At 37.6% G+C, this 15,770-nt stretch overlaps 3 protein-coding genes across 10 annotated transcripts in view; 1 reads left to right on the top strand and 2 right to left on the bottom strand.

Moving 5' to 3' along the window:
* The window catches only part of LOC106654819 (glucose transporter type 1), a 59,316-nt gene extending 56,098 nt beyond the window's left edge, over window positions 1-3,218 (top strand). For 7 of the 8 annotated variants that reach the window (XM_023460967.1, XM_023460965.1, XM_023460966.1 and 4 more), the window contains one exon: window positions 2,038-3,218. In XM_023460967.1, coding sequence (XP_023316735.1) covers window positions 2,038-2,173 — 136 coding nt within the window. In that variant the 3' untranslated portion in view covers window positions 2,174-3,218. The remainder of the gene's footprint in view (window positions 1-2,037) is intronic. The other variant, XM_023460957.1, reaches the window with a different exon arrangement.
* A 5,189-nt stretch (window positions 3,219-8,407) lies between these two features.
* Window positions 8,408-10,174, bottom strand: LOC106654728 (mediator of RNA polymerase II transcription subunit 27). Its single transcript, XM_014374728.2, has 4 exons — window positions 9,809-10,174; window positions 9,459-9,722; window positions 9,079-9,379; window positions 8,408-8,984 (listed from the first exon to the last, which is right to left on the bottom strand). Exons 1-4 carry the CDS (start codon window positions 9,979-9,981, stop codon window positions 8,850-8,852), a joined length of 873 nt encoding a protein of 290 aa, XP_014230214.1. The 5' UTR covers window positions 9,982-10,174; the 3' UTR covers window positions 8,408-8,849.
* Window positions 10,175-10,644: 470 nt separating this feature from the next.
* On the bottom strand, window positions 10,645-15,501 carry LOC106654619 (staphylococcal nuclease domain-containing protein 1). The gene is made up of 8 exons (XM_014374563.2): window positions 14,862-15,501; window positions 14,328-14,449; window positions 14,103-14,242; window positions 13,445-13,927; window positions 12,846-13,329; window positions 11,681-12,764; window positions 11,397-11,603; window positions 10,645-11,321 (listed from the first exon to the last, which is right to left on the bottom strand). The coding sequence occupies exons 1-8, from the start codon at window positions 14,961-14,963 to the stop codon at window positions 11,211-11,213; spliced, it is 2,733 nt and encodes a 910-aa protein (XP_014230049.1). The 5' UTR covers window positions 14,964-15,501; the 3' UTR covers window positions 10,645-11,210.
* Window positions 15,502-15,770: the final 269 nt, after the last annotated feature.

The raw sequence follows: 15,770 nt of genomic DNA, 5'->3' as shown, positions 1-15,770 counted from the left end.
GGGGGGGGGGGGGGTGTTGTTGTTGTGTACTACTCCACTCTTACGCGTATGTTTATTACGCGCGTGTATGTATATATACGGTACGAGAACGAGGATGTTTTTATAAGATTACGTATTAAAATCGACGCGCGCGAGCCGGGAGAGTCTCGAAATCCGCTTTCTGTCTCTCTCTGTCTCTCGACTCCGCTCCCTCAACTCTCCTGCGGCTAACAGCTTCCTCTTTTTCATGCATTATAAAATACCGCCTGCACTTTTGTATATAAACGCGTTACCTCTCTCTCTTTCTCTCTTGTTTTCTTCCTGTTCATTTTTCGCAGTTTCTCTTTCTCTCTTACTCGTACGTACGTATATATATACGTCAATTATTCACACATCGCGCATAAAAATATACACACACACAACCGACGCGGGGTAATGCATTCCGAGCGCGAGCTCGTATACTATACCATAAACCAATGATTCATATCTCTCTCTTTCCTATGGGAGCTCGCTGATGCGTTATCAACTTTCATTAAATTCGTGGATGCGCGTTATTATTTGCCCGCAGATACGCGAGAGAACTGTAATACACTCCGATAAATCCTAACACATTGTGATTCTTATATGTATACTCGTGCCAACAACGGCTCAAGTCTGAGCGAAAATCTGAAGCTATATACGTGTAGGTGTAAAATTTACTGTAACGAATTTTTCACAACACAATAGATACTTCATTCGTCAGAACTTACACAAAGAAGGTTGGGTGAAAATATTTTCTTACAATGATACAATAAGTGCCTTTCTAATGCATGAGCTGCTGCTGCTGCTGTTGGGTCGGGTGGCAGAGAGCATGTTGCGTTGCTTAAAGCAGCAGCTGCACAAATTTCTAAAGATCATCCAGCGAGGAATATACATAAGAGAAGAAGTAGGTCTATACTTTATAATGCATGCTGCATTATCTTTGCGCAGAGAGTCTGCCGCTGCATAAGCTTCCATATATCTATGCTCTGCCTTCGTAATATTTAAGCTTTCTACGCCGCTGCCACTGCTGCTGTTTCACGCAAATTGAACGATTTTCGTGAGCGCCGAAAAGGAGCTTGCAAAAGTGTGCGCGCCGAGAGGTATCGCATGTTTTACATATTAATACGATATAATAATATATTAATTTATACATCAGCTGCTGCTGCTGCTTTTTGTGTGCTGATGATATGGTAGTTGGCCCCCGCCGCGCCCGCATATTATTGTTTTTTTTTTTGACTGCTGAAACACGCGAACGCAGAGTTTTGGTGTGCACGGCCACGTTTACTACATATATATGTATATTAGCGCATGCGAGGAATTTTGAGCGTGTGTGCGAGTGATCCGATCCACATGCATGTGTGTGCTCGCGGATCATTCCACATTCGACACACACACTAATACACACTCACAGATACTAAACGATTCACAATTATAAACTATAAATACCAGTCGAAAAGTTGGCAAAACTATTAATTGTTTTTCGAGTGAAAAGTTTTGCGAAACTTGTGAATATATACATACACTCACAGCATCGATCCGAATGAATACGGCTGAGCTCGATACTGTATATGTTTATTATTATTATTACTATGGTCCAAAATTGGAAAAAGTGTGTGGTGGAAATGAAACGAGAGTCGCGCGCGCGCGATTTGATACGCGCGCAAACGTAATATAACATTATTATTACATTAAATATATTGAATGTATCTGTCTCTGTCTCGAGTCACGTAGCACACACACACACACAGAACGCGACACGCACGCGTGAACTCGCCGCGCGAGAGAAACGATATATCTTTTCTTTCTTACACACACGATATACTAATATGATATAAATATAACGATATAAAAAATAAATTGAAAAGCTGCATTCTCGCGTATACTATATGTATAGTATATAGCGAACAAGGATATACGAAAGTGACTAATGCCAGCGACCCTTGGGCTTCTGTCTTTTTTTGTTTTTTTGTTTTTTGTTTTCTGCGCCACGTGCGTTCTTTTTTTCTTCCTGCGCTCGGCGTTTCCCTCCCTCTGCAGTTGTGTTTACAGATGGCTTAGATCGCTTTTCAAGCGACGCGGCTCGTCCCGCTCAACCGGAGAGGCCACCGCCCCCGCTTCCCCCGCCACGCTATCCGAACAACGCTGTCTGACACTGGGCAGCTCGATCGCTTAATCGTTGTTGTGGCCTGATGATGAAGCTGCTGCTCCTGGTGGCCGACGACTTCGTCCTTGGAGAGAAAGGGCATCGACTACTACAGCCACTGCCATCGTCGCTACGCTGAATTGAGACTATTTAATACGTATAGTAGGCTTGAATTTATTATTATTGTTGTTGTATCGTGTATGTATGTATACCGTACGCCGGGCCAGTGCGTTTACCTGTACTACTTGTTAGCAGTGGTGGGCTATCGACGAGTCCAGCTTCTCGAGGCTCCAGTTCGTTCGTTCGTTCGTCGCCGTCGTTCGAGGATGATGATGAATTTTATAATATACGCGCGCGCCAAATATACAGAAAATATAATCAGTGCCTATCTATCTCTATATCTATAACGTTGGATGAGTCCGATCGCATTTTTGTTGAATTTTCGCTTGACTACTACGTCCTCTTCCCTGTTTTTTATATAAAATTTCGTTTTAGGAATCGCCTACCGTAGAACAAAAAGTTGTGAGAAAAAAAAAACAAACCAAAAAAAAAAAATGAAAACAAAAATAAAAAAGGCTTGTAACGAGTGACGACGACGACGACGACGGCGGCGACTCGATACGCTGATCTCGCGATGCTTTACCATTTATATCACGACGAAGCGTATGTAATGCGAACTACGAAACGAAGAGAGAAATAATGATAATGACGTGTGTATGTGAGAGGAAGGTTTCCGCCGTTTTCGATCGATTGTCGTTTTAATACTGTAACTAAAAGCCGCTAAAGTATTCGATACACGTACTTTGATTACCGTTATACTTTTTGAAACTGACAGAAAAAAAAAGACACACGTGCGCGCGCATCTGCCTCAAGTCAATAAAAAAAAAACGAACGTTCTACTCAAGATGCATCATCAACTGTTATATATCCTTTACGAGTCTTTGGTCTGTACAGTCAATCGGTTTTAACGAGTCGCGTTATTGGGCTTTGACAATTATGCTTTCGAGAATATTTTTAATTATCATCGTGCCTTGTAAAGAAAGACGAAAAAAAAAAGAGGAAAAAGATTTTTAAAAATCTAACTAAAGTAGTTGAATATATTTTGCAAGCTCGATTGCTTTTTTCTCGTATACATTGATCCACCTAAAAAAATAATGTTGACGACGATGAATTTTTCCCCGAAATTTTAAACTTTGTAAAGCCAATTTTTTTGAAAACGAACATCACAGACACCGACGACGAACAAACAAATTTTTGTACGATTCCAACGACGACGGACTAAAAGCAACAAATTCCTGGCCGTACCCCCCATCAATTGAAAAAGGAAACCTCTCCTTGTATTTCTGTACATAGCTGTGTAAATATATATATCATCGAATGAAGCGCATTCGAAAGATTATTATTATTATTATTATTATTATTATTATTATTATCACGATCATTACCGCAGTTGAATTATAGAGAAAACTCGATCCGAGAGCGAACTTTGAGGATGTAATGCCTAGCACGTAATTTCTTATATATATATATAATTATACATAATATATATTGTAAGATGGACGTTTTGAACGAAAAAAAACGACAACAGCAAAGCGTACTTAATAGTTCGTAAAATAATGAAGATTGTAGATCATCGTAGACAAAAAAAAAATTCGCGATTATTACGAATATGGATTACACGAGTATTAATTATTATAATGACCGAGAGAGCTCGCGAGCCATCTCGGTTGTGATTGAACCTAAAATAAAAATTAAGACAAAAAAAAAAGTTGTTACAGCGGAAAACATCCTATATATAGTAGCTTTAGCGCCCTAATTAAGGTGGAAAATTGTAATGGACGGAGAGAGCTCCTTGATTGTTGACTCACTTTACCCTGCATACACAATTTGATGAAATGATAATAAAGCCAATTACGAAATGTAGCTCTCTCGATTTTTCCTCGTTAATATTGCGAAGAGAGTGGCAGCTACATCGAGAGAGAGTCGGTAAATACGGGAGGACAGCCCATGTCATTTTAATCATCGAAAATAAAAAAGTGGAAAAAAATTGTTACACAGTTCGCGATCGTGTTTTACGAACCTAATAAAAAGAAAAAAGAAGAAAAGATGAATGGACGGGCAGTTACCGCGCGCGCTAAGTCTTCGTTTTAATTCTATTCCATCGCTTTATAAGCATTATAAACATTATCGAACCCTTACCAACTGCCACTGTGAATTTTCGTTCGTTTTTTTTTTTCGGAAAAGCTTTCCCCAGGGGGGAGAAAGAGATGGCCAAGCGACAAAAATTGCACACAGGAGAGCCGGTGCTATATCGTTATGTAATAATATGAGCAAAAAAAAATACTCGATTCTATATCGTGCTCGAGCCAAAATATTGCGCGAACGAAAAAACACTCTTTGCTATGTGCGCGCGTATACGTATCCGCGACGTGGAAAAAATGTTTTTATTGAATTTTTCAATTTTAACGCGAGGGGCTGCGTTACATAGTTTTGGGACTCGGTTATAAAAAAAAAAGAGAGTAACGAAGTTTAAAATATCGATATACAATAATGATTCACTGCCAGTAATAAATCGTTACACGAACATTGACATAGCTGCGGCTGCTTTAATCGAACAATTAATGCGTAAAAGGCTTAGTGAAAAAATAATATGCAAAGCCATTAAGAAGAAATAAATTCTTGTTTGCGTTAAAATTTCCAAAAACGAAGTCAAAAAAAATCGATAAACAACGGCTCATCGGAGTGCTTTACATTATGTTTACTTTGACTCTTAGGCTTGACTTTGAATGCAGTAGGAAAAGTGTGTGTCACAAATATAAAAGCATAATATCAGGTCCATCTCGATTTAGAAAAATTACACTCTCAACTTCAACTTTTCAAGCTATATAATGACTGAGCACTTCATCATCAAAGGTATTCTATTATGCATGGACACTTGCGTATTATATTGTATACATGGTATAAATAATGGATAAAAAAAAACTAAAATAATCTTAGAGTTTGAAAATAGGAACAAAAGAGAAAGGCAGAATATTCAGGGAGGAAAAAAAGCATCCTGTGAATCGAAGCAGAGCGAAGGAAGCCTGTACGTGTAATACATAATGATATATTGTTTGTAATTAAAGAAAAAAAAGAGAAATGGTCGTTCGTAAATTATAAGCAAATGGATATAATGTTTAATTCGCTCCCAAAATAATGATTATTACAATTACGAATACTTTTTAAAGTAAATCTGAGTATATATTTATGGTTGCGATTCCATCGGAGGTGTCGATGAAATTTACATCGATGGATTTTGACATTTGAAGTATGTGACAATGCCTTAAAAAAAAAATAAATAAATAAAGAAGTTTCACTTCAGTAAAGATCTAAAATTGCAGTGCATCTCCATCGTGCTTTGAATATTTCAATCGTCAAGGTCCATCGACGCAAATTTCAAAAGTACAACGTGCCAGTTTCAATTTCGAAACGTACTATAATTATATAGGCATGTATTATACAGAAGATAATAGCAGTAAATTACGGGAATTCCAATTGCTAAATTTTGTAAGCCAAAGATCAAAGGAAAATTTCCCGGCTATTACGCCTCTACTCTTGACTAGTATCATAACTATTATAGATGTATTAAATATGTATAAAAAAAAAAGAAAAGAAAAGACAAACTGATGTATTTGAAGCGACTCGGAGCAAGGACGAAGATATCGTCGACTCTGCTGCTCCTGCATCACGATTATATCTATCATAAGAGAAGCGAGCTGTGCATTTATTGATTAATTATAATGGTGGAAAAGAAAACTTTATCTGTAATGTGGCGCGTGTCTTTTGGGATGTTGGAAAATATAATGAGCCATATTGAAGAGACTTTAACGAGATCCACCATCCATCTATTGTTAAACGAGGCGGCATTGATAAATAAGTTAATACAAATGTAGCGCCGTGGCATTTTTCATTAATAAATTCAGAGTTAGCTGCAATTTCTCACATTGCCAAACGAAAGTATTTCATCTAATAAACACTTGTCTACTCCTGCCTGATAACAGAGACATTTTTTACTTACTTTTGAAAGGTATCATATAGCTGCGTACAAAAAGGGGCGCGCGATTATATTACCTCTCGGCATTCGTTTGATCTTCCGATATTATTGATAATATACAAAAACGAGTTTGCAATGTGCATCGAAATTATTGTATTTAATTTTAGGTAGATGGATAAAGCAACTTACAAAATAATTATAATTAACTATACGATAAACTCTGTAAAACAATGTAATATAATTTTGCAAAATTCAAGCTAAATATTAAGCGAGTCCGTTTCAACTTGTTAGCATCTCCTTATTATATATGAAGAAAAAAAAAATTTATAAACTACACCAAATGTAGACCAGAATAAAGTTATGTGTTACACCACACCACCGATGAGTTATAGTAGTTTTTTAGGCGTATAAACGATGTATAACTCGTAAAACACGTATTTACGAAAAAAAAAAATTAATTAATACAATATTAAATAATCGTTACGACACACAATTGATTTTGCATGATTGTTATCTATCGATGCGTGTAAATTGTAAGCTATTAAATTAATGAGTGTATTTTTATCGACTCGAGAAAGTCACAGAGAGACGGCACGAGGAATAAAATTTCGCGCGCGAGCTCGTCGACTTTCCGAAAAGAAACAAAAGTTACACACTAACGGCGATCCGTACTTAACGCAAAAAAAACTCGTATCAAATCGCAGCGATCGATTGTGTTCGATAAATAACGAAGAGAAAAAAATCAAGCGAAAACAGCGTTGACCATTGATTCTTCCGATTTGTGTTTGAGAGCTGGCTCATCTCTTACCGAACGCGCCGCGTCAATTTTTCTTTTTTGCAAAAAAAAACTATAAAAGTGTAATTGCAGCCTAATCGATCGCAATAATTGCGTCGAGATTTTAAGAAAAAAAAAAAAAAACAAACAAAGTTATTGTAACTGGTACAATTCGATCTTTATCGATTCTACAAGCTCGACATGCCGATATTTCATATTAAAAAAAAATTAACAAAAAAAAATACTTTAACGCCTGCACAATTTAATGTCACTTGGGTTATTGGTATATACGATATATACTACTATTAAGTAGCTGATAGCGTGCAATTATAGAAGAAAAAAAAAAGGCCGAGAACGAGACGATGGGGGAGATTTTATGCGGATGCACTCAAGTGCCGATGCGTATACCGATATACATTTAATGTGTAATAGCTAAGTGGGAACGTCTATGAAGTTAAATACTCGCATCGGTTTTTTTTTCCTCGAAAGCTCGACTCGTGTGTGTGTGTGTTCTTTCGACGAGGATTAGAGGACACGGAAAAAGGAAATGAAAAAAAAAATGAACACGTTTATTATATAGATAAACCGGAGAGCCGAAACCGATGGAAGTATTTTACAAATTGAAAACAAATAAACGATGGATTTATTATTTTTTTACGGGGTAGGCTAACAAATTTCTCAGTTACAAGAACCCACGTAAACGTTCAGTTGAATACTTCATAATGATCTATTGAGTGAAGCAAAAATAAATAAATAGAAGTTATGAAATGAACATTTTTATTTTGATTAAAATTATATTTTGAAACTATTGATTCATTAAATACGCCTACATGAGTTTGAAAAAAAAAAACAACACGAATCCATGCGAGAATAGAGCAAGTAATATAATGCTGCGATGTTCCATCAGCATAATCGTTCGCCATTTGAACCAAGTTCAATGATTTCTTCTTGTCATTTACCTTTATACTATTAATAATATTTTGTTAAACATTGAATAAAGACACAGTAAATAACTGTAGGCTTGATCTTTTCATTCACTCGCAACCTTCTTTTATATCTTTTATTTACAATATGATTCAATAGCATTACAAGTGGGGGTATTGAGCATTCTTATTGTTTATTTGAGGTTGAATCTCGAGGACGAAAAATTAAATTTTTTATTGAAATTTATTATTACTTTTGTTTAAATTTTTATTGCCTCCAAGCACTTTACTAAAAAAAAATATGGAAATCTGTTTTCTATCATACCGATTCTGATGCCATTTTCGACTTAAAAAATCGAAAAGATATTATGAACATTTTAAGTGTGTTTGCAAACCAAATTTCTCAAAAGAAAACCTCGTAGATTATTCAATTATCTTTGTAGAGAAGTTGAAAATCCATGAGGAATCGATGCCCGATTCAAGCGATTTTTATAACTGGGGATCTATGAAGTAAAATAAAAAGAATAGGTAACTCGAGTATAAATTAAGAAACGAAAATTTTATTTCATTTAAATTTGTAATAAAAACTATTAATTATCCAAATACGTCTTGTACATGAGTTTGTAAAAAAATACGAATCAGTGCAAATAATAATGCTGCAATGCTCCATCAGCTTAATCGTTCGACATTTGAACAAAGTTCAATTATTTTTTCTTCTCATTCACCTCTATAATATTTATTAAGCATGGAATTTTTGTTAAACATTGAACAGTCACAGAGAATAACTGTAACACTGATTTTTTCATATACTCGCAACCTGCCTTTGTATCAATTATTTACAATATCTTTAAATTACATAAAAATAGCAGCATTGAGCATTTTCAATGTTTATTTGAGTTTGAATTTTTATGATGAAAAATTTAACTCCAAGTTAAACTCGACTTATCAATTGATATTAAAGTACATAACTAGTTTTTATGGTTTACATTCGTAATGATATGGATCCAATGACTTGTGATCTCTCCATGTAGGAGGAAGACCACTATGAAGATATTGACCACATCTCTTGCAAGGATTATTAAATAAACTAATATAACTATGTAGCCATGCCTGCAATGAAAAAAGTTATTATTGTTTTGTAAAAAATTATCTTCATAATTTACAGAAAAATTTACAGTTTAAAATCTTATTGTGTTCAACTTACGAAAAAATTTTTGAGAGTAAAATCAAGAATATTTGGATTATGATAATGAAGTATGGTAGCATTAGCATGCTCAGTAACTCTTTGAAATACTTTATATCTGGATTCTTCCCATAAGTCTAAAGATTCATTATAAGCTTTGATAACTACCCTCTCAATCATTAGTCCTTTGAAAGCTATAATAGTTTTTAGTACATGTCCTAATGAAACATGAATAATAGCATTGTGTGAATAAGGTCGTTTTATTTTTATAGACATGCCATTATAAAGTCTATCATATGATGCCATTAATTGATCTACTTGTCTGTAAAAAAATAAAATGTAATAAAAAATCTGCATTAGCTCAAGTCATATTTTTCCAGTGTTGACAATAAGGTATTTACCCTGGCTGCGCGCTGATGGAGCTCATAGGTCTTCTTGGTCCACTTCTGCGAAATATGGCTGAACGTTTCAGTGAATTTTGAGAGAGGAGCTGATGAGCAACATCGCTGTACTCGTGTACCTTTCCAGTCCATTTGTATGAATTGACTAATGTATTATACAAGGCTTGTCTTTCTTGAGTCGTTTCCTGAGCTAAATACTGTGAATTCCCTAAATTAAATGGCCCTGGAGGAGCTTGCAACGAATTGACAGATTGTTCTACTTCCCTAATGAAAGACAATTGATGGTATCAAAAGTTAAAATTATTTTCCATTTCTCTAGCATATAACTAAAATAATGATAGATTCATTACCTCAAATTAGCACCAACGCTAGTTAATAATTCTTGTAATTCTAGTAAATATTTATTTTCTCTATTTTCTTCTCCATGTTCTGATCCTAGTCCATTTGCAAGAGTGTGAAACACTTGCCCTACACTGGATCGTAAAACTTTCAAAGAAGTTAAAGCCGTATGTAATTGATCCATTTTTCGGGATGTTATTGTAAACCGTTTTTCGTTTTAGCGTTTTTTGCACTGAAATTCAAAAGCCGCTTCTGAACTGCTGCATCTGCGTGCCACAGCAGACTCTTGGTGTGTGTTGTTTATGTATACAAAACCGAATACGTCACTTTTTAGACATAACCTTTTACAAAGTTTTCGTAGCGTGAACACTGCGCTGCCGCAACACAACTGACTACAGTTGGGACTTGCGTTCGTGTCGCAGTTCGCACGCGTATGAGTGTGAGGCAGAGGCGCCACTTGATAAACTCGAATTTCAATTTTAACGCGATGTTATTGCGAAGAAGATAATACTCAAAGAGAGGTAAAAAATAGTCTTATATTGAAGACGAAGGTAATGGTGAAGCGATCAATGAAATAATCACAGTATCTTATTTTGAATAAAAAGGTATATATTTAATATTCTCAGAGTTTACACATTAAATTCAGGCATATTTCTCAATAATCAAGAAATATTACTTATAGTGATAAAATGAGTTGAGAAAGTCTTAGATAACAAAATCTGCTTCAATTTTTTTCTCATAATAATATAACAGCTGCTCCGATTAATTGTGAAAAATCCGTAACACATAAACGCTTTGCGGATGCACAATAATATCTGGCGAAGTACGTTTCGCAGTGAGACAATAATTCGAATTGCACCTTTATTTGAAAAAGTTTTTCAAAACATGATATAAATATATATAAATATATAAATGACGATTCCATGCTTTTTTCTATCCAGGTATAAGTTCATTTTTTTTTAACACAGGATACACGCAATGTGGTATGCACAATAATAACAAAGATTGATTCTCATATACAGAAATAAATTCTACAACGTGACAGTCTCGCGGGGATTAGGAAGGTACAAGAGTCGAGCAAAAAGGGGCATAGTAACATTTGATATTACTTCAACCCTTGTAGTTATTAATTTGTAATAACTTTCAATTATGTACAATTCATTTTTTCTGATCTACAAACGGTTTCATTAAAACTCAAAACCGATCGAATACACTGCTTCGATATTACCACTTATTATTACGCTCCTACAATTTTTAAAAAGTCTATCAGTATAAATCGTTGACGTTTAATTAGCGTCTATAATGCTGCTTTCATAGACGATATTAAATTAGTTTTTTTTTTCTTTCTTCTTCGTATCTTCGGATGTTTCTCTTCTCAACTCTCTCGATGATCTTATTTTTAGTTGAAAAAATTTAACGACCGACGCCAAATTCTTTAGCGTCATCCTCAGTGATATCACCATATTGCCAAATGTTGCGGTGATTATCTCTGGCTTCTTTCTCAGCCTTTCTGTACTCCTCGCGCTAAAATAAAAGAAAGAACAATTGAATGACGTGTCTCCAATTTATAAGCGAAGCCAAAATTTGTCAATATCTTACCAAGTCCTTCAATTTCCTATCACGGCCAGGGGTACACAGTAACAAACCATCAACTACAAGGAGTTTGACAATATCTTCTTGGTTGGGTGGTTCAACCAGAGTTATAGCTGGAACGCCGGCATTCCTATACTCTACATTGAGAAGTAACGTTTTTCCAGTCAATGTATCTTCTCTGAAGGCTGCTACGGCAGCTTTCTGATCGTCTTCCTAAAATACCAATAATAATTCATTTAAATACACCGTTTCGGAATCCACAATCGATCGTAATTTTTAAATCTACTTACGTCCTTGGGCAAATGTACAAGCGCAAGAATGTTTTCGGTGGCGTATGGTTTCTCAGCAGCGAATCCAGCTGGCATGGCTGCAACCCTCACGCTGTCAACGACTTCGCGGTTGCCGTAGTCGATGTAAAGAACGGAAACCTTGTTTCCGGATACTTTCTCGATCTTCACGCGATACCATTCGTCATCGGTGAACTTGGCGATAGCGAGATCGCCTTTTTTCGGGGTGTAGGCACCGGCCAGGGGTGGGTTGGTGGCAATCTCGTGACGGAGTCTCGTCAGCATACCTTCGAGGGCGCTCTTTTGATCGACGCGTTGAGTATAAACGCGAAGATCATCGGTGACCTCAGACACGATGATCTCTTGATAATCAACTTTACGTTCAGCGGGAGCTCTTTCTCTCTCTTCGCGTTCCTTATCGGGCTCAACCTCGATTTCTACTCTGTCTTTCCAGATTCCAATTTTCTTGGCCTTGGCACGTTCCTCGGCAGCCTTCAAAGCTTTCAAGTGCTCTCCTTGCTCGATGAAGTTGGAAACTTCAGCAAGACCTTCTTCGACCAAAGCGACGGAAAGGTTGGTGCCTTCAACAGAGAGCCATCCAATGAAACCACTACCCTTGTTCTCCATATTTTCAACCTGAACATCTACATCCTTTTGGAAACAGAATTTGCGGGTGAATTCAAGGGCTTCTTGACCGTAGGGTTCGGCTTCCATTCCTCCCGTACCGGGAGTGATGCGGGCTGCTCTTGGGCATTTTACACCAGCGAGCAAGAACGTAATCAAACAGTACTCTTTGGGGATGAAGATCTTGAGCCTCGAGCCACTGGTTACAAATTCAACAACACCCTTCATTTCACGGGCTCGCTTGAGCGACTGAAGATGCGATTTTGCTGCAGCGGGGTCGGTAGAGACATCACGGATGCGCTGTAAGGGCACATCTTTTTTGGCATGCAGACCATTGCCGGACTTCTCGGCTTTGCTCTCAGCGACCAGCAAGTCATTGTAGTGGCTTGAGCGCTGGTCATCGTTTTGGCGGTACCTGACAACGGTTGCGTAGCCTTTGGAAACCATAGCTTCAGCAACATTACTGTAGAAAAAAAAATTATATTTTATAGAATTTACAAAAAATAGCAGTAGGAGGATTATGATTTAAAAAATGTTTACATACACTTTGCCAATGGTGACTGTGCAGCATGTTTTTTCAGGGAAGTTATCTCTAGCTGGTTGAACATAGTCGACAACAGCTTTAACTTGTTTACCAATCAACTTCTTTCTGAGGAACTCACGAGCTTCGAACATCCATGGGATATCGTACAATGGTCTGAAATCTTTAGCACGAGGGATCTTGCCATCTTCACCAGCGACAGGCTTGTCTTTCCTTGGTGGTGGACGGATACTGCTCAAAAATACTTTCTTTGTTTCTCCATTGTTCAAACGCAAGATGATGGCATCAGCACTGGCAATTTCAACAACAGTAGCGGTCATTTCTTCTGATGGCCTTGGTGGTACCCAATCTTTCCACAAGTTGAGCCTCTTCTCTTTGGCTGCTTTCTCAGCAATGTACAACTTGTGCTTATCTGATTTAACATGATTCATTGACCAATCAACAACACGTGCAAATCCTTCAGTGAGCAAAGCTTCAGCAATGTTTCCTGCAATAAACATAAAATAATTAACCAATTATTAAAGATTGTAAGTTATGCATGTTTCGTTAATAAGCTTATGCAATGTAACAACACAAGATAAATAGATAACATTAAAACGAACCTTTAGGATGTAAAATGCTACCAACAAATTGGGTGTTGTTGGCAGATTCAAGGATTACTTCAACATCCTTTTGGAGCAGACGGCATTCAACAAAGAATTTAGCCTGATCAGCAAAAGGTTCAGGTCCATCCTGCTTGAATCCAGGGCATCGAATTCCTGATATAGCAAGGGTAATATGGTAAAAATCTGGTTGCAAAAGTACTTTCACAGTTGAACCATCGCGAACATGTTCAATGGTAGCCTTAATTGGCTTTCCAGCGTATTTGTCAACCAAACTCATTGGTGGACCGTCAATGGTGTACTTGACATCACGTACATGTTCACTGAGTGGGGCCGCCGACCATTTGCCCTTATTCGCGCTCTTAGCTTGATCTTCGAGTTCTTGCAAGTTCTTGATTTCCGGTGAAGTGATTCGTGTATCACGCTTCACTGTCACTAGTCCTTCTTGTACCAACAGCTCAGCCATGCTAGGTTCATTCATATCTGCAATATTTTATTGAAATTATACAAGAATTCAATGATGATTCAGTAATGTTTGTAATAGATAATAGGAGTTAGATGATATTTAGATAAAAAAATTTTAGGATAAAAAATTTTCAAAATACTGAAAACATTTCCAAAACTTATTTAACCAATTGCTATCAAAATTTAAATATACCTTTGCCAAGCCATACTCTTCCATATGTTCTCGAGTTGTTGGGAGACTTTTCTTCAATGAAGGTTACTTCTTGTCCAATCAATTTTTTTCTCAAAAATTCCCTAGCTTCCCAAGCGTAGGGCTCGTCCCTGGTCTCGGTGCTATGGAGTAGAAAAATAAAAGCAATTGAAGGCGCTTGCTTTATAGAATATAAAATCGTAATACCCAAGATAGAACAGTACTCACTTATCTTTCACATTACGGCGGCCCAATTTGGGTGCAATAATGTTGGACAGAATCAGGGTCTTCTCTGGTGGTGGGCCACCCTTGGGCTGGCCACGGATGGTGATGGAATCACCAGAGTTGATCTAAAATTGGAATAATTTAATTGAACAAGTGCAAGAATGACAACGGTGCCAGCGCAGTCGGGCATTTGGCTGCTCGAACGGCAAAGTATGAATAAAAAACATTTTAGGGAATTCATCGGCGCGCATTAGGGTGCTCCACGACGGGCGACGAGTCGTAAAATCGCAAATCGTAAGGGTTTTCCAGCTCGTGAGCTGGCTCGTTGCACCATATGTTAGCATATAAGAGGCGATAGCGCCGCGAACACGCGGCGTGTTAGTTAGCTCGCGCGAGGGACCCCACGTCGGCGGTCGGCGTGGCGGTATTCATATATACCAGAGAGTAGTATAGCTATGTTTTACGCGTAAAAACGTGCAGTCATGCGATTTATTATTATGGTTGGAAAAAAAAAATAATAATGAAGGATCAAGGTACCTGCTTGACGATGCCATAGCAGGGCTTCGGTGGTGGTGCTTGGGGTTGCTGCTGTTGCTCCTGGCCTTGTGGCTGCTGCTGTTGCTGCTTCGATTGGCTCATGGTTGTTGTTTTTTTTTCAAAGTAGTTGGGTATAGAGATCGTCTAGGCAGCTAGTCCAATCTTCAAAAACTCACTCGGCTCTAGTTCTCAATTGAGAAGCTGGATCTGAGATGACGATGAAACCAGAATTTTCAGTTACCTCTAAAACGAAGCTGCTGAAAATTGCTGTGTTTTGTGCGGATTCGGTCAATTGGCGGCGGCAGTTAAAGATCTTGGGCTTTCAACAGTTTTCGGACATTATGTGTGTGTTTGGTTTTTGGTAGAGGTGCGGTGTTTTCTGGATGAGAGAGACAAGACGGCGCGTAGCAGAGTAAGTACTGGCTCGTACGAGGACTGCGAACGGAGTATTAAAATAATCCGGCGGAGATACTACAACAAGTATATAATACGCGGAGGCAGCGGCGCACAGCAGGTATTATACTACTGGTGCTGCTTCGAAGCAAAATTTAATGTAATGACTCTCGGGTAAGAGCGAGAGAGAGAGAGAAATGCGTGTATATATGTGTATGTACTGTGTATGTGCGCGAGAGAGAAAGAGAGAGAGAGAGAGAGAAAGGTGACGACGACACGAAAGCGTGACGTAGACTGCTGCTCTGCTGGCTGCTGCTATCGAAGTCTACAGTGACGGTATAACGCGAATGTGTGCGCCGAAGTGATCGCCTTATGCGCGCTTATACAGCGTTGTAGATATACCTATGTATATAAGTTCGATCGTAAGCTGCAGCGAGCAGAAAACGCACGAAAAGATAATAAAAAATAATAAAAAAATGAAAAATAAAATAAAACGCGAGTTCGCGTCTTTGCACT

Source organism: Trichogramma pretiosum, unplaced genomic scaffold (assembly GCF_000599845.2).
Source record: "Trichogramma pretiosum strain Unisexual culture from Peru unplaced genomic scaffold, Tpre_2.0 scaffold56, whole genome shotgun sequence".
Lineage (NCBI taxonomy): Eukaryota > Metazoa > Arthropoda > Insecta > Hymenoptera > Trichogrammatidae > Trichogramma > Trichogramma pretiosum.
Note: the sequence above shows the minus strand (reverse complement) of the source record. Positions and strands in the feature narration are given on the sequence as shown.

Coding starts and splice junctions, on each gene's coding strand:
- LOC106654728 (XM_014374728.2), bottom strand. CDS start 9,981: ATGGATCAATTACATACGGCTTTAACTTCTTTGAAAGTTTTACGATCC. Junction 9,723..9,808: donor AGCGTTGGTGCTAATTTGAG/GTAATGAATCTA, acceptor GTCTTTCATTAG/GGAAGTAGAACAATCTGTCA. Junction 8,985..9,078: donor TTACTCTCAAAAATTTTTTC/GTAAGTTGAACA, acceptor TTTTCATTGCAG/GCATGGCTACATAGTTATAT.
- LOC106654619 (XM_014374563.2), bottom strand. CDS start 14,963: ATGAGCCAATCGAAGCAGCAACAGCAGCAGCCACAAGGCCAGGAGCAA. Junction 14,243..14,327: donor CGCCGTAATGTGAAAGATAA/GTGAGTACTGTT, acceptor TCTACTCCATAG/CACCGAGACCAGGGACGAGC. Junction 12,765..12,845: donor ACAGTCACCATTGGCAAAGT/GTATGTAAACAT, acceptor TTTTTTCTACAG/TAATGTTGCTGAAGCTATGG.